Source organism: Anopheles bellator, chromosome 1, assembly GCF_943735745.2.
Source record: "Anopheles bellator chromosome 1, idAnoBellAS_SP24_06.2, whole genome shotgun sequence".
NCBI classification, from domain to species: domain Eukaryota; kingdom Metazoa; phylum Arthropoda; class Insecta; order Diptera; family Culicidae; genus Anopheles; species Anopheles bellator.
In genome coordinates this window covers 36,093,543-36,109,953 of record NC_071285.1, presented here as the reverse complement: position 1 = coordinate 36,109,953, position 16,411 = coordinate 36,093,543, and the positions used below count along the sequence as shown (strand labels likewise).

At 48.4% G+C, this 16,411-nt stretch overlaps 5 protein-coding genes across 5 annotated transcripts; 3 read left to right on the top strand and 2 right to left on the bottom strand.

The window, feature by feature from the left end:
• Positions 1-52: 52 nt before the first annotated feature.
• Positions 53-988, top strand: LOC131216565 (GEL complex subunit OPTI). The gene is made up of 3 exons (XM_058211093.1): positions 53-237; positions 429-532; positions 599-988. The coding sequence occupies exons 1-3, from the start codon at positions 130-132 to the stop codon at positions 792-794; spliced, it is 408 nt and encodes a 135-aa protein (XP_058067076.1). The 5' UTR covers positions 53-129; the 3' UTR covers positions 795-988.
• Positions 989-1,114: 126 nt separating this feature from the next.
• LOC131205875 (F-actin-uncapping protein LRRC16A) lies at positions 1,115-9,530 on the bottom strand. Its single transcript, XM_058198164.1, has 18 exons — positions 9,338-9,530; positions 8,545-8,642; positions 8,415-8,465; positions 8,159-8,287; positions 7,982-8,065; positions 7,523-7,911; positions 7,353-7,450; positions 7,100-7,287; positions 6,960-7,037; positions 5,751-6,890; positions 5,513-5,688; positions 5,276-5,441; positions 5,132-5,203; positions 4,431-4,698; positions 3,583-4,368; positions 3,453-3,512; positions 2,808-3,145; positions 1,115-2,550 (listed from the first exon to the last, which is right to left on the bottom strand). The coding sequence occupies exons 1-18, from the start codon at positions 9,372-9,374 to the stop codon at positions 2,458-2,460; spliced, it is 4,251 nt and encodes a 1,416-aa protein (XP_058054147.1). The 5' UTR covers positions 9,375-9,530; the 3' UTR covers positions 1,115-2,457.
• A 309-nt stretch (positions 9,531-9,839) lies between these two features.
• On the top strand, positions 9,840-13,446 carry LOC131209471 (ubiquinone biosynthesis protein COQ9, mitochondrial). Its single transcript, XM_058202552.1, has 4 exons — positions 9,840-9,980; positions 12,237-12,892; positions 12,965-13,174; positions 13,243-13,446. Exons 1-4 carry the CDS (start codon positions 9,932-9,934, stop codon positions 13,279-13,281), a joined length of 954 nt encoding a protein of 317 aa, XP_058058535.1. The 5' UTR covers positions 9,840-9,931; the 3' UTR covers positions 13,282-13,446.
• On the top strand, positions 10,200-12,084 carry LOC131209460 (glomulin). Its single transcript, XM_058202540.1, has 2 exons — positions 10,200-10,858; positions 10,921-12,084. The coding sequence occupies exons 1-2, from the start codon at positions 10,285-10,287 to the stop codon at positions 12,078-12,080; spliced, it is 1,734 nt and encodes a 577-aa protein (XP_058058523.1). The 5' UTR covers positions 10,200-10,284; the 3' UTR covers positions 12,081-12,084.
• Positions 13,447-13,499: 53 nt separating the features above from the next.
• On the bottom strand, positions 13,500-15,318 carry LOC131216068 (cytokine-inducible SH2-containing protein). Its single transcript, XM_058210468.1, has 3 exons — positions 15,181-15,318; positions 14,267-15,114; positions 13,500-14,200 (listed from the first exon to the last, which is right to left on the bottom strand). Exons 1-3 carry the CDS (start codon positions 15,184-15,186, stop codon positions 13,906-13,908), a joined length of 1,149 nt encoding a protein of 382 aa, XP_058066451.1. The 5' UTR covers positions 15,187-15,318; the 3' UTR covers positions 13,500-13,905.
• Between the last annotated feature and the right edge of the window lie 1,093 nt (positions 15,319-16,411).

Genomic DNA, 16,411 nt, shown 5'->3' with positions numbered 1-16,411 from the left:
ATAGCGATATCAGTGCGTTGTCACTAGATTTTTGTCAAACGACTAATGAACGAAATTGCAGCAACTGCTGATAGAGAGGGAAATCGTGTATGATAAATCCGACCAGCAATACTTTTCTCTGCACGGAAAATGGTTCACAAAAGCGGAACTTCGGATAGAACGAGCAAAGTGAAACCGTCACACACTGCAGCCGTGTGGAACCTAGCCATCAGACCGAATTCCGAATGGGCCGAAAAGGTATGAAGCCGGATGGGGCACCGTGAGGCCGTTTGTAAGTCGGGGCTCTTGCTTGTTTGAATCGCACTCGAAAAGAGGGCTCGACATTGGCCCGATTGCGTTGTGTTGGCCCGTTACGTTCCTTCCTGCTAAAGAACCATAAAACGGAACACTGTAAAGTTATTTGTCCATTTGTTTTTCTTTCACCGTAGGATGATTTTCTGGACGTCGTTTACTGGGCCCGGCAAGTGTTGGGAATCATTATCGGTATCGTTATGGGAATTATCCCACTGAAAGGGTTCGTCGCATTGGCACTGTGAGTAAACCATTTAACCATTTAAACCTGTGACATGATGACCGAACAGCCGATGTTTATTCACAGATTTGCTTTGCTGAACTGCGGCGCCGTTTATCTGTACAGTACGAGTTTCCAGTCGATCGACGAGGAAAGTTACGGGGGCATGTGGGAGTTGTTAAAGGAAGGATTTATGACTTCGTTTGCGTGCTTTCTGGTCACGTGGATTATCTTCTACACCGGCATACACTTTGACAGTGTAATCGTGGAAAAGAGTATCTAGAGTTTAAAGCACTTACCGGACGTCAGGACGAAACGGTGGAGGAAACATGAAGTGGACTTCGGAACGAAAACCGCATTTGTTGACTTATTTATTCTGTACAAACTCGTGCAGCCGCGTGTGTTTTCGCGCACTTGTTATGCGCGCGAGCGACGCAACGCCACCAAAAAACCACCTAGCCAATAAAATCCCATAAAACCCACTACGAACACGAAGCAATTTCACTTTGGCCGCTGGTCGTTCCAAAGGCTGCAAATTCTTTCACAATCCAACTACCGGGTGACGAAGGTTCCATGGAAAAACGTGGTCTTTTATTTGTTGCTCATACGAATGGTTAGTTCGCCAATTGTTTCAATGTTCAAACTATCGTTCTGTTGTTGCCGCCTGTTGCTAGTCAAACAGAAAACTATCTACAAACGACGGGGAAGAGGAGTGTTCGCAAATGGTCGCTGGTCGGTCGACGATAAGATGTCTTGGAAAGTTTTCTCGCACTAAAAACCAGGAATGCTACGATCGCAACGACAGCAACATCGTATTCGGAGGGTACGATTAAAACAGTGTGTAACTCAGTGCGCCATGGTCGACGACCCATTCCTCCGATGCCCCGTGGTTATTTTGTCCTGACCGGGAGCCATGTTCCTCTGGAACCCGCAATACACACTTTCTCTAACGTCGAATCACATTGGGCGCTATCATGTCGAACCGTTAAATGGGTGTAATTGATCTAATATGTTCCACTAACTCTACTGTAATTACGTTTGCAGTGTTAAATGTTTCATTTTTTTGCTTAAACTTGTTCGTGTCTTGGGTTAACTTGTCCAAAGTCGACTACATACATACGATTACTGACTACTTCCATTATAATTCACGGTTCATTCCACGATCCTCCGGACCCTTTCCTAGCATTGTTTTGGCACACAGTTCTTAGCGAGCTTGCGCGGCTTTTGCAGTAGTGCTGTGATGGGGGTCTAGGGGCTAATGAAACGGCAATTTCAAACTTTTCGTACCCCATTCGCGGTGTACTGTTTACGAGTAGATTATTTACGTGTCTGTGGATTTAATCGTGTGTACAGATGTATATAGATGCCGTGATTTGTGCGTCGTCTGCTGGAATGGGCTTGAATACAATCTTACTTTCAGACTTTTAATGTTCCTACGCAAAGAGGGGACTTAAGTGGTAAGAGTAAGCAAACAAGTTTTACCATACGTTCTAATGGCGCACCGTTCCGTTGCGAAAAATGGAGGACAGTAATAACAGTCTTTTCATGAGCTACCGTACCGTGCGGGTTGGTGGATTGTAGTATAGCTAATGGCGAGTAATACTAACAAATATGTATCGACGGAAAATGAACCGTATCTCGACAGACAGAGAGAGACCGCGATAAAGCATAAAATTCATAATACTTTGACATTGAAAGAGGAAGGCTTTTAAAAACGCTCGCGTGTATGTAAAGAAACTCAACAGATTAACAAAATATATTGGCCTATTAAAACTAAACTAGCCAATAGCGTACTCGGTTTCCGACTTTTCCACCCTCAACCCTCTCGGGGTCCCGAGGATCAAATACCTAAAATTCCTGTGATGTGTACCCACCACCGAACGCGAGAGCGCAAAGAAAACAAATGTCCCTCCTTGAGCGGCTGCACTATCACACCGAGGACGCGGCTACACATCTACTGTATCCTGCTCCTTATACATGGTGGACTCTCTGTAAACTGTTTTTCGTGACGATTTCTGCAGGCCTTCAACTAGCGTCTCCTGGAACAAAACAAAAGGGGTCGCAGGGTGTTAGGGCTCTGGGCTAATGAACTACCAACGACGAAATGCTAGAATCAAATGAGAAGCATGATCAAGAGATCGACTCTGGATGATTGTTAGCAGTAAAAAGTGGTGCCATTTTAATGTGTTTCTCGAAAGTAACTACCTTGAAGGAAATTGGATCTATTGGGAAAAAAGAAAACCATGCATTCGCAAACGATGAACCGCGAAAAATATGAGAAGAAATCATGACAAACCTCAAACAAAGCAGTAATTTTCTTGCCGGCCACAATCCGTTTGACGGTAGTTTGATCTGCTGCCGGCGCCGGGCTGTCTTCGCTGTCGCCAGTACTGTCCAGGTGCTTGGACGGTGGTTCCGCCCTTTCGGTTTTATCACTGTGTTGCTTAAAGCTGTTGCTACCGGTACCGCTACTCTTACTACTATCGCTACTTGCTCTACTACTGATACCTATCGGGTTCGGGCGCCCGAGCACCGCCGACGACGAGGCCGAAGGGCGCAGAGCGGAAAACCCTGCACCTCCACCGCCGTGTGACATCATCGAGCTTCGTTGAAGCGAATTACGCTCTAGTTCCACTGCGATCGGAGCGATCAAAATAAAACGAAAAAACAACACACAAATAACGAGCATGCCGAACGAAAAGAAAATAGGGACACAACAAACCAACGATTGAACAAATTGTGGAATGGCAAGCACGTGCAACGCGCCAACGAAGAACGGCAGTTCATTTGTGGGGCGGTATAGTAGAGAGGAATAAAAATAGAGAAAATGAAAAAAGAAATAAAATCAAACACTAACATGCATTGTGTAACCTGACGAGTAATAGAGTAAAAATGGAAGAAAATGTTTCGAGAGAGAAACGAAGAAACGGTGAGACGTTACCTCCGAGCTTGTTCAATCCGGCGGCCATGTCTCTGACCGATTTCTTCTCGATAACGGCCCCTAAAATAGGTACAACATTTGTTACAACAACCGCTGGGTCGTTACGCGCACACTGGGTAGCCAAACGTACCTGGCGTGATTCCCACGATGCTGCCACCAGATGAGCCCGTCACGGCGGCCGTACTGATGGCACCCGGTGTAATGCCCACTATGGATCCTCCGGGGGTTTGGCCCGATATGAGCACCAGATCGCCATCCGTGTCAATGCTTTCCACGGACGGATGCTCGTTGAACTCGTTGTTTTTAGACTCGTGCCCCAACACCGACCATGGCCGTGGCTTCGGTGAAATGATTGGTGTCTTTTGGCCCGTTCCATTCCCCATGCGCACACCGTGGATGTCGGCGTTGCGTACTGATTCGTTGCTGGGCGATTTGCTGGCGGCCGCTGGGGATGACCCATTGTCCATGGGACGTACTGCTTCGCTGGCAGTTCGCGGCGACGGTTCCACTTCTGTGGCCGCTTTCACTAGTGGCGATTTGCGATTCACCGAAGGGGACACTTTTTCCAGATTGTCCGAAGACCGGGAACGCGTCGTCCAGCTGACACCCTTCAGCAGCGGGGACGACCGGTCAAGCTTCAGAGGTTTGCGTTCCTCGAGTATCGGCGTCGTTTCACCGGATGTTACGTTGCTAAATCGTCCACCGTCATCACGGCTTAGTGTGGGGCTGTCGACGAAGCTCAACGAACTGCACTCCTCAGAGGTTGGCGAAACGAGCGGTGTAAGGGTGGAGGGTGTGGCCGAACCCGGTCTGAAGAACGACTCGATTCCCTCATTGACGGCCGTGCCAGCGTTGGCTGCACCATCGCTGATGACGGGTTTTTTCGGTGCCCGGGTTTTTGCCCGTTTTGGCCGCCCTATCGGAACGTAGGAATGTGATCTTAACATCGTCTCGAAATCCACTGATCGGCGGTCTTACCCTTAACGAGATGCTGTAACGTCAGCGATTGACTCGGCAGCTCCGTTATCGAATCGCAGCATTCGTCCTCCTTGGGTGTTGGCGATTCCTTCTTGCGCGTGCTGTTACTGCTGCTGGTGCTGCTGTTGCGTGAAACACTCGCAATCGAAGACTCCGTCACGTCGGGGATGTTCGCAAGGCTTAGATTCTCCACGCCCAACCCAACCACCGACTGTGGCCGTACCTTCCGTGCTGTCGAGCGTCGCTTATGCTGCAGTTGAGGCGTTGCCTGTGGAGCAAAAGGGTACGGCTCAGCGAGAGATCATAGCACCAGCGCAAAGCGGCCGAAATGAAGTAACTTGTCATGTAGGAGTAGAGTAAGCGGAACTGGGTCAACCTCTACCAACTACGAACATAAACGAAGGACGACCAGGAACGTAGCGCAGGATGTGGGAAGGAGTGTTGGTAAGCAACAATTTGTTTGTTTGTCTTTTCGTTTCAATCCTACACTTATCGTAAGCATGCAAAAGCCTGAGAAAACACACTGATCGATTATACTCACTAGGTTGAGATATTCCAATTTCTGTCGTGCGTGTCCCAAGAGACACGAGAAGATGGGATGAATACAATCGGATGAAAAACAAATGCATAATGGATCATAGAGAATGGTGGAAAGATGAGGAATAGTGACTCTTGGTTCGATGCGCTTCCTGTGCACTTACCGTCGGTGAATCCAGTCCCAACTTCGGAAGATCTAGACCGCGAAGCTCAAACGTGGCAATCGGCTCGGTGCTCTGGGGAAAAGCAGAATTGGGGGTTTCAGACAATCTCGTTAGGGATGTCAAATGGTCCGGGTGCTCCGGTACCTGACTAGAGTGGTTTTTGCTGCCATCCAAGGACTGCAAATCCTCATTGAAGCCGTACGGTCCTGTATCTGCGATACCCAAGCCTTTTCGGTAGCGTGTCAATGCCTCCAGCACCTCGTCCGTGGCACGATCAGAGATCAGGCTGGCCAACGATTGTTCTACTTCGCTGCATATAACATAAGAAAAAGGGTTATATGATTGCGCAATGACTAACAGCGCACAGACGGCGTAGTTTACCTGATCCGGTTCATAACTTCGCCTCCGGCACTATGCACCAGGCAACTTTGTAAAAACTCCTCCGATATTGTCAACCGCTCTTCGCACCCTTTGCGCAGTTCGTTAAGCACAACCTGCGAGCCGAGCGTTTTCGGACACTGCTCGATTCCGGTACGCAACATCGTTTCCATCGTTTCCTGAGCGAGAGACAGAGATTGTTCATTCCCTCAACAGCTGCACCGGTTACGGGCACTCTTACCTGTAAATAACTCTTGATCGACTGATGAAGATCGGTCTTCATCTTCCCTAGACGCACCTCGATCGGATGCGGATCGCAGCGCACCGATTCCTGCAGTTTCGGTAGCAGTTGCTTACAGTTTTCCGCATCCTCCAGCAGACGCGACAAACTGCCGTCCAGCGAGCACTGTCTCGAGGACATTGTTTCTTGCGTTTCCGCCACCAACTTGTCCAGCACCTGGTGGGTGGAGGATAGCAGAAAACCATGCTGAAGACGAAAACCTTGACCGTGCGAACGTTTAAATCCGTTGCCGTTGCGAAACAGTAGCTCCTGCATCCGCTTCATTAGTCCATCGGTGCGATCCGGATGCTGCTTCAAGCAGGGTGCAATATCGTGTAGCGGAAACGGCATATTGCGAACGGAGAAGTTATTCTCCAGTGCGTACACAATGTCCGCGTACCCTTGCAGCGACACGTTGTTTCTATCGAGAGCGATCGTTTTCAGTTTGTTGTTAATTTGCAGCGCTTTGGCCAACAACCGAGCGCCAATGTCCCCCATCAGATTGCCGGTGATGTCCAGCAACTGCAGATGCTGGTTGCTACCGAGCGCGTTGATAAAGTTGTGCAAATCCGTTTTAAGCCGGTTCTCGGCCAGCACCAGCTCCTGCAGCTGAAAGTCCTCCTTCTGGATGAGGTTCACCAGTGAGTCCATCACGGTGCCGATATGCTTCAGTTTCATGCCGGTGAAACATTTGGTCATATAGAGCGCACGGATTGAAGGGTTCTTGCCAACGGCTGTGAGAACATGGGCTAGCTCGTAATCCATATTGTTGTCACTAATGTCCAGGCTGGACAGCACACGAACACCGTGGATGCACGACTCCAGCACATGGGCCCCTTGCGACCCGAGCGAGTTGGCACTCAGATCCAGGTATAGACCAGCGGTCGATTCGTTGCACGCCAGACCAAGAAGAAGGTGCTTGAGCGCCTCCAGCGGAAGCTTGCAGCTGGCAATGTTGAGATGCTTCAGACTGAGGCTGCTGGTGAAAAATTGCTTAAACGAGGGTGGTATTTCTTTGCCCTTCTTGGTTCCGAACGCGTTGTGCGACACGTTCAGGTGCAACAAATGTGTCGAACAACCTCGCAGCAGTGCCCCGAAAACCTGCGGAATTCAAGGCGTTACTTTTGACCTTACGCAGAGAGCCACAATCACCATATTCGTATTACTTACACTTTCCAGTGTCGTGTCCGTGCGCGAAATGTCCAAATGTTCGATCACGTTAGGTTGTGCCAAAAAGTTGTACAAGTTCTGTAATTGATAACGAAACGGAGAAACGATCGTCCAAAGATGCCGCTCTTCGAAAAACTTACGTTCACGTCGTCTTTTAAAACGTTGCCGCTTAGGTCTAGGTAGGTCAGTGAGCTAGAAATGGTTTGATTCAGCGAGAGGGAATGAGCGATCTGATTAGCGCCCTTGGCCGAAAGACCACATTGGGCAAGGGCCAGCTTGGAGAAGCCTTTGGACATTTTGGCAATTGGACCAGCCAAATGAGTGGCACCTGCAAAAGAAACAAATGCTTCCGTCATAAAAGTGGTAACCGAGGCCGCCCCGGCGTATACATGCCTTTGTCCTCGATCAAATTGTGGCTCAAATCGATAGATCGCAGTGCAGGCGCGGAATTAGATATCACAGCAACAGCTAGCTTATGTATAAAGTCAGACCTGTTGACAAAATTACCGGCAATATGAAGCATGATCGTTCGTTGATCGTGTTTTTGTGTTCCGCTCACTTACTTTAATCCCAGCGCCTCAAGGTGCAGCTCCTCGAGCCATAGTGACCGGCGTAGCACCTGTAGCACACGTTCGAGGGTTTCCGTCGAGAGACGCGTATGAGTTGCCTTGAGGCCGCGAAAGAACGTGTTATATTCCAGCGCGGCCACTATAGCCATCAGATCCTTCTGCTCTAGATGATCGAAGTCGCGCAAATTCAGGATCCGTGCGTCGTGCGACAAGTAGATCGTGTCAATGTCCCAAGCCACCTCCTCCCGATACTGAACCGCGTGTAGATCGCACATGCACGCGTACTGCATGCTGAAACCTCCACACGGACCAACATTCCGCGGGTCCGAGGGTCGCAGCTCGTCCGAGAAAATGGCAGTGCGTTCGAGTGGATTTACATCGATCTAAAAAGAAACCCACACATCAGTTGGCCGGTGGACGTCTAGGTTGTTATCTCCCATGCGCGCCGTTTACCTTTCGAATGATGTACCGAAGTGGCACTGTGGGGAAAATCTGCTTAATCGCAGACGATAAGTCCGTTAAAATTACGTCAGCATTCTGGAAAGGGAAAGGCAAAAACACGCGGGATCCCAAATCAGTCAGCATGCTCAGGAAGCCAATGCGGATCCGGCTATCGGTCGCGCCGCTTACCGATGTAAAACTTCCCGCATCGCCAATAGTACAAAACGAGTAGCTTTTGTCGTTGGTGGTGATCGTAAAATGTGTCGGCTTCCGACTTTCAATCGATTGTATGTCCAGGTAGTGGAAATGGCAGTCTATCTGTGGTGGCCAAAGGAAAAGAAAACCAAATAAGGGTCAGAAATCAATTAACAGTCATTATCTTATCGTGCCGCGCTGTGACGATATTGACACACAACGATTAGATTTGAGGCAAATAAAAACATACCCTTGTCGGTACTTTGGCTGTTAGTAGATACACTCGCACCGGCGTAAAAACCTGCAAAACATCGCTCGTCAGCATTAGCTTTGTGTTTCACGGTCAAGCACAGAACGGAAGCATCGTACGATTCACTTACCAAAACTCGGTTCTCCGTTTTATCACTCTTCACCTCCAGTTTCACCATATACTTGACCAGAATCTTGGTGTGTCGTCCGAGGAGTGTTTTCACACTCTCTGTAAAATAAAATGGACCACAAAACGCATTATAAAAACGCAACCTACATTCGATGCAGAACTCTGGAATGCCGAACGAATGAGTGCCCCTGCTTCACCTGTTATATTCTTGTTAGCACTCAAATGTATCAGCTGGAGTACTTTGGATAAATATTTGGCAGCATTCTCAACAATTTGGGTTTCCGATTTTTCTAGGGTGCGTTTCGGCGGCATGTTTCCTGCATTCGGTTTCTTGCGGAACTGAGGGCAAAACGATAGGCGTTCCCCGTTCGCTGCCTACACTTCATATCTACGAACTCCTTATCGATACGGCCTGTGGTGATTACTCTGCCGCGAGCAAAGCGGGGGGCAAGCTTGTTGGGCGGGTAAGATGCCGGAGTCACCGAAAGACTCTGTGCAGCATTGCATCACCACCCGCAGCGTTGGTTCTTTTTCGACGATAAAATGAAAGTATGACTCAGTATGGGCAGCGCCTTTGCCGCTGTCGGAGGTTTTCGGGGTCACCGCATTCCGATCCGAACAAAGGCAACGATCAATTAAGGACCTTCTGTAAGCGACCGTGGCTTTTTATTCGCCCGAAAAAAGAGGCTTTGACGCTGCCGCTTTGATGGGACGATAATCTTATCGCAAGATCCTATATCTGTGGGGTGGTGGTTCTCGGGATACGCAATATTTTATTCTACAACGCTATTTACCGTTCAAGTCTTTTGTCAGCTGCGAACGGGTAGACATTCTGGCGCTGGCGCTGCATGGACCAACCAACGGAACAGGCCAATAACTTTTATCACACCACACCACACTACATAATTACTTCGGTTTGCAGAATCATTCGTTGCTTGGGACTGTTTTGGCCGAAACTGGGTGTGCAGTGATTACAAATTCATGGGCTCATCTCCATCTTTGATAATCTACAAGCAATTTTTTTACGTTTTGACAGCAACTGGGACGTTCAATTGTGTGCGTTACCGGTTGAAGTTTCGCCCGCTACCGGTCGAAATCTTCAACCGGTTGGATTGAAGGATTCGCGATTGTATTTTTCTGCTCTTGATTGTGCTTCATTCAAAATTACCTATTTTCTTTGTCTATTGAATTATCTATCATTATTTGTAGCGCGTTTTTAAATTATTTGGAATAAAATAAATTGGCAGAATGTCGTATGTCATCTGGCTGTCATCGTGTTGTCAAAACATAACAGCTGCCTGCTGAAACGGAGCGAGGAATCGCGAAATCGTTAAAGTTTTATCTTCCTATCGCGCGCGACTTAAAATTAATTATCGTGTTGCTGCACAATGTTTCACAGAGTATTTGTTCACGTTCGTCAACCTTCTTTCGGTTTAGGTAAGTGTGTTGTTGGTGCGAAAAGGACTCGATTTCATAAGCATCTGACATATGGTCATTCAATAGCGTTTGGGGTTTGCTTCGATTAGCTTGGGATTTGCGCCGTACTTGCCGGAAGAACGTTTCCGCGATTCCAAGCGAGTTAGTGTAACATCCCATCGCCGCCCACAGTTTCAGAATCTGAGACGCTCAGACACAGGCCATGGCGGAAGAAGTAGACATTCTGGAAGTGATAGGCAGTAAACTGGCTGCCCGTGACTTCCACTCAGCGCTAGCAATAATCAACGACCCGCAAAATGATCAAATGATAAAATTGCTATCAATGGAGCTGATATCGCAAATCGCAACTGAGCTCGTCGATGACGAAACGTTAGAAGACAGGGAAATGCTGCTGATGCGTTTGGCGCACAAGTGCAGTCCGGCTGAGGTGTTGCACGAACTTATGGCAAGGATGCAATTTTGCTCCTGCGATGAAGTGTTTACCAGCCTGTTGAAAGTGATTCAGGTTGCGCTGCGACGACTTCCGGTAAAGCGTGCTCGCTGTGCAGAATGGGTGTACGGTTCGATCATGGATTATCTCAATAAGATCCCGCTGCCGGAAGTGCTGACCAAGGAGCTGGACGATAAAGAGTACATGCTAGTGGAAAACGATGAAAGCGTCATGAGATTTCTGAAGCTCTATCTTCACATGTTGCTTTTCCTCGAGCCTCTCGTCGCGCAGTTGGCGGCGTCAGTACAAGACGGTGTCTTCTTCGACACCAAGATGACGCAGAAAAATGTTCTGTTTTGTTTTATCCTGCGGCTTATGGGGAAACTGTTGCCCATGCTTCCATGCCGTGATCCTCAGAAACTCAAAGACCGCCACCTGCCTCAGCAAGGTAAACTCTTTACGATATGGACACACGCATCTTACCTTAATGATTTGTGTCGTACATTACAGAGCACACGAGTACAACCTACTCGTGGCAAGTGGCGAAAGACATGACAAAACTCGCTACGACATTGGTCAAGAATCCATTCTTCCTGCTGCCTTATGGAGAAAAGTTTACCGGCCACGATAAGCTACTGAAGAAATGGTCCAAAACGGAAGAGACCGGCGATGATCACGAAGATGCTACAAGCGAAGATTATTTCATGAACGGCAATGAGCATATGATGGATGGCCTTGCGATTCTGTACTATGATCTACTGGGTAATGGCTGTTCTACTTTCAACGTGCCACTCGTTTACGAAGCTCGTTACGTCTTCGAAATGGGACTTCACTATGTAGTGCGGCTCGTCAACTTACCGTACACGGTGGCACTGCTAAAAGGCATTCGGCTTGCGCGGTCGTTAGTTGAGAAGGTGAAAAGTGTTCCACTTTCAGCCCGCGAGCTCGAGTCACCAATTCACATCAGTTTTTGTGGGCGCTTCATTCGTGCGTTAGAGCTTTCGAGAAACAATTTCAATCGCGATACGGGAGTACGGTTGCTACGGATGTATATTCGGGTTTTCGACGACGAAGGAAGATACACCATTTTCGCCCATCTTCTGAAGCACTTTGACGGTGACTCTGTCCGGTCGTTTGCGATCAACGAATATAGGGATCTGGCTAGTGCGAAAATGTTACTGGGTCACGAAGCGCCGCTGCCGCTGTGGTATAGTGGTGAGGTTTTGCGCGAAATGTTACTCAGCCACATTTGCGTGCTGAAAGAGGGGGTAGAAACGGACCTGGTCGAACGTAGCTTCACCCTCACCAGTGCCCTATCGGCACTTTGGGTGCTGCTCAAAACGGATCAATCGAACCGCAGTGGCGTGTGGGACTGTTTTGGTGATCTTGAGAAGCAGTTTCTCGCGAAACTTCGCACGGCACTAGATCTGAGTACAGCACACTACAAAAACGAGCTGTCTGCTGTTAACCGGGGAGATCGAGACGAACAGACCGGCGATATGAGCAAAGTTTCCATCAGCGCACTGAATGGTGAAGCGCCGCCGATTATGACACGCGAGAACAATATCGATTTCCTTAACCGCATGATCTTGACGCTGGAAATGTTGGAATTCAACTTGTCCCGCATTAGCAACGACATCGAGCAGTTGCGAAAGGCGCGAGCTGTATGAAGAAAGCAGGAATTCAAATTTCTGAAATGGAATAAATCAACCGTTTGGAGAATTCTTGTATTGGACTGTTTTATTGTTACCTTAGCGTGGTTATGCGAAGCATAATATTGTAAAGCCACAGATGTACAAATGTTTTGATATTCTTGTTTCCTGCAGGCCTAAATGCACTGTTAAATTTGGGAACTACGAGAATTATCGTCCCAGCTTCGAGCACGGTCCGTTGTTTCAACTGCACCGGATGTCGACAACGATCAAGTGAATCATTGGACGCATTTCGTGCTCGAGAAGAGAAAAAGGAACAGGACTATGCCAAGCAGCAGCAGCAGCAACAGACAAATGACCAGAATGCGAAAGATTTTACAGCGCAGACAGAGTTTTCCTCTACAAGCGATGGAGAAGAGGAGCGCACGAAGGAAATGATACTGGAAGCGGCCCTCCTATTCGTGCGATCACACGGATGGTCAAAGCAAGCGATAGCGAACGGAGCTGAGGCCATCAATTACCCCAGCGTCAGTCACGGGCTCTTTCCGCGGGGCGGAATCGAGCTGGTACATTACTTCTACAAACAGTGCAACCTGAAACTGATCGAACATCTGAAGCAGCAGACGGCGGATGTTGAGAAGGTGGCGAATCCGTCTGATTTTGCGCGCCAGGCCATCGAATACCGATTGCGTATGCTCGAACCGTACCTGAAACACTGGCCACAAGCGCTCGGCCTGATGACGTTACCGCCGAATGCCCCCCACTCGTTGGCAAATTTGCTGACCCTAGTCGACGATATCTGCTACTACGCCGGAGATCGTTCGGTCGATGTGAGTGAAACCAACAGAATTCTCCGACCAAACCGGTGACATTCTTTCTTTCCCGGGTTTTCTGTATTCCAGTTCAATTGGTACACACGACGGATTGGGTTAGCGTGCATCTACAAAACCACGGAACTGTACATGCTGCAGGACAACTCGGCCGGTTTCGAGAGAACGTGGAAATTCCTAGAGCGACGCATGGAAGAGGCTAGCATGGTGCACGAGTTCCTAGTCAAATCGGAAGATGCCACACACCAGCTACAAAGTGCAGTCGGTTCAGCGTTTACGACGGTACGTGCGAAATGCATCGATCATGCCATTACGGTCCACTTACACTACCGATTTCGATTTCCCCGCAGGCTCGCAACATATTGGGGCTGAATTTCAACCGACGATGATCAAGTCCCGGAAGCATGGTGCTGTGATATCGGAAGTATTGCCTTCACAGTCTGTTCCCGCCGGAACACGAGTACCAAAACGAATGGAATACAAGAAAACTGGCAGAAGAATCAACAGGATGTTTTGCAACAAACATAATAAATGTTGCAACCCCGCCAAGGGAATAGCATGAATACGTTCGTTCTCGAAACAGTTATTTTGTTTGAAGACGGTTTAATTTGTAGTTTATTTTGTTTTGTTGTCTCGGTCCGCTTATCTTTGGTGATACAATCGTAACAAGGAAAGGTAATCTCTAGGGTAAGTTGCCTCCGTCGAACTGTCGTTTGCAAGTATGCCGAGTTTCAACGCAGAACTATATTAGTCGATAGATGGGAAATTGGAAAGTATAACGTTCGACGGGAACATACAAATGTGAAAGTAAGTCTGTAAACCCTATTGTTTTGTTTGCCTTGTCGAGAAAAGTGCATTGTGCGTTTGTAGTTTTTCTTCCCCGTACGTAACGGCATTTTGATTGAACTCTTGTCTCACTGGTTTGTTTCGCTTAACGAGTAAGTGATTATTATTGAGAGATTGCGGCCCGGTCTCTTTGCGTCGCTCGTCCGCAAATCTTGCGCTGGTCTGTTCTAGAGATCGTAAAAATTCTCCTCCACGTATTGCTTCAACTTTTCCGGTAGTGGTAGCTTGGCAATGTCGTTCGAATCGATTTTCTGCCGTATGATAAATCGACATAAATGCTGCAGAGTGGAAACTTCGTAGAACCGGTTAATCGGCTTCGTCAGCCGGACCGGGAATGGTGGCATGAGGGGCGAGTTCTGCTTCACGTATCCAATCACTCCGAATTCGGACTTTTTCATCGTGTCCTCGATCAGTTCAATCATCGTCTCGTAGGTGGTCGGTGTCGTCAAACCAGAAAACGACCTACGGATGATTGACAGTGGTTAAACGGGCTTGAAAGGAGAATGCGCACACGTCGGTCCGACTTACCAGTAGTTGTTTTTATAGTCGATTCGACAATGTAACGTAATGCCGGAACTCCGGAAACTAACGGTGAACTGATACTTTTCCGTCTGTGAATCGCGCACCAGGAACGTGCCGTTGCACTGCCGAGCCAACCGTTTCTGGGCGGAAGAGCGCGTCAATTTGCCCCAGTACCAACCGTACTGTAGCAGGTCGATTCGCATGCGGGACATCGTGTCGTCGAGCGTTGAACGGCAACCGTCGGGCGTGTCTAAGGGAGCCGGATCGCCGCCACCCGCCCTTTCGTGGCCCGCCATATTTGGTACAATATCTCTATTCATTATCACAGGTAAGTTCGCGGAAAAGCGTATCGGGTTCTGCGTGTGTCGTTCGATTACGATCCGGGCAAAGTCGTTTCCGGCCAAGCATGCTCCTGAATCGTGGGCCGACGATCCATTGCACTGTGCGATACTATTGCCGCCGGAGCTCGGTGTGTTGGCCGTGCAGCTACTGGCCAGGCAGACCGTCCCAGGGGAGCCATCTGGTTCGTACGCTTTTACCTTCACGGACGTGAATTTCTTTTGGAACCGCTTGCGAAGGGTATAGAAGACGCTACCACCGTGCGGAGCGTGATGATGGCCGGCGCCGCCACCGCCATCATCGCCCGTAAACAACTCGTCCTTTGTGGATCCAGCATCTCCTTCGTTCTTTTTACTTCCCGTCGCCACGGTCGTCTGCGGTGACGACTTCCGGCGGAGCGAAAGGAACCAGTTGAACCGATAGATACCGTCGGTGTCGGTCGTCGATACCGAATTCTGTTGCATATCCGCACGTTTGTGACCACTCAAGGCATCTAGCACTGGCTCTTCGTGCAGCTGTCCTACGCGATTGGTATGGCAGGATTCAGGCAAATTTCGGAATCACGGAATCAGTACACTTACCTCCATGTTTTGATGAAAGTTTGCCAACGAACACACTTCCCGTAGGCCAGAACGGTGAACTGGAGAAAGTTATTATCAGCCGCACTACACTTTTATCGGAAAATCTGGAAAATCGGCCGAACAAACTAATAATAAAAAATCCTACTTTGAAGTGTTTCTGGGGTGCTACATGAGGCGTGAAAACTAGCGTAAAGTTAATTTGTAATGTCAAATCGTTTACGCTTCGTGTTGTGGTCCGAGAAAATAGAAATAGAAGAGAAATAAATTGATTTCTGGATATTTTTCTATTTTTTCGATTTTGTTGCTATACCAACAAATAAGAACTTACATTACTTAGAAAGCGTATGCAAACAGTGTTTACGATCGGGTTTACGCCTCTGCCGACTCGTAAACGTTTTGACAGAGGCGCAGCAGTTTGGCATCAATCTGTAATGTCAAAAACATTACTTTGCACCTCATGTAGCCCCCCTTTTTTTAAAATTTCGCGAATTACGGGAAACAACCTGTTTTTCCCCCCGGCAGGGTCCTGTCTGGCAAAGCAGGGGGCAGGAACGCGATTTGTAATCGCCGTTTATTTAGTAAAAAATATCTACATACGAGGGTGAATCAAATATAAACGAGACTTTTCGCCCTTCAGACACAATAGTGGAGGGAGAACGTTCCCGCTTTGTTTGTTATTGGATAGGTTTGTCAGGAGTGGGGGAAGCACGTGGGCTCGCCTTCTCGACCCTCTCAGTGTCCACCGTAACGATGTCGAAGCAAGAGGTACCTTCGTCAATTGCGCAACGTGTTATAATCAAGTTTCTCGCCGCAGAAGGCGTAAAACCCGCCGAAATCTTGAGGAGAATAACTGCCCAGTTCGGGGAAGAGACACTGTCACGAGCCAGAGTGTTTGCATGGCATAAACAGTTCATGGAGGGTCGTGATCGTGTTGAAAATGAGAGCCATGACCGCAGACCTCGCACCAGCATTACAGCGAACAACATCAGCAGTGTTCGACGTGTTATTGAAGAAGACAGACGTCGTACCACTTCTGAAATTGCAAGTGAGGTCGGGATAAGTTATGGAAGCACTTACTCCATACTCACAGAGGAACTAGGGTACCGTAAGGTGTGCGCCAGGTGGGTTCCTAAAAAGACGAGACCTATCGATGAGGCAAGTGGTTGTTCTCCATGACAATGCTCGCCCCCATACAGCAGCCTTGACTAGAGAAAAATTGGAGCAACTGGGG

Coding starts and splice junctions, on each gene's coding strand:
- LOC131216565 (XM_058211093.1), top strand. CDS start 130: ATGGTTCACAAAAGCGGAACTTCGGATAGAACGAGCAAAGTGAAACCG. Junction 238..428: donor ATTCCGAATGGGCCGAAAAG/GTATGAAGCCGG, acceptor CTTTCACCGTAG/GATGATTTTCTGGACGTCGT. Junction 533..598: donor GGGTTCGTCGCATTGGCACT/GTGAGTAAACCA, acceptor GTTTATTCACAG/ATTTGCTTTGCTGAACTGCG.
- LOC131205875 (XM_058198164.1), bottom strand. CDS start 9,374: ATGTCTACCCGTTCGCAGCTGACAAAAGACTTGAACG. Junction 5,689..5,750: donor CGATCAAGAGTTATTTACAG/GTAAGAGTGCCC, acceptor TCTCTCGCTCAG/GAAACGATGGAAACGATGTT. Junction 4,699..5,131: donor TGGGACTGGATTCACCGACG/GTAAGTGCACAG, acceptor TTTGCTCCACAG/GCAACGCCTCAACTGCAGCA.
- LOC131209471 (XM_058202552.1), top strand. CDS start 9,932: ATGTTTCACAGAGTATTTGTTCACGTTCGTCAACCTTCTTTCGGTTTA. Junction 9,981..12,236: donor TCAACCTTCTTTCGGTTTAG/GTAAGTGTGTTG, acceptor TGTTTCCTGCAG/GCCTAAATGCACTGTTAAAT. Junction 13,175..13,242: donor TCGGTTCAGCGTTTACGACG/GTACGTGCGAAA, acceptor ATTTCCCCGCAG/GCTCGCAACATATTGGGGCT.
- LOC131209460 (XM_058202540.1), top strand. CDS start 10,285: ATGATAAAATTGCTATCAATGGAGCTGATATCGCAAATCGCAACTGAG. Junction 10,859..10,920: donor CCGCCACCTGCCTCAGCAAG/GTAAACTCTTTA, acceptor CGTACATTACAG/AGCACACGAGTACAACCTAC.
- LOC131216068 (XM_058210468.1), bottom strand. Junction 14,201..14,266: donor GACTATAAAAACAACTACTG/GTAAGTCGGACC, acceptor AATCATCCGTAG/GTCGTTTTCTGGTTTGACGA.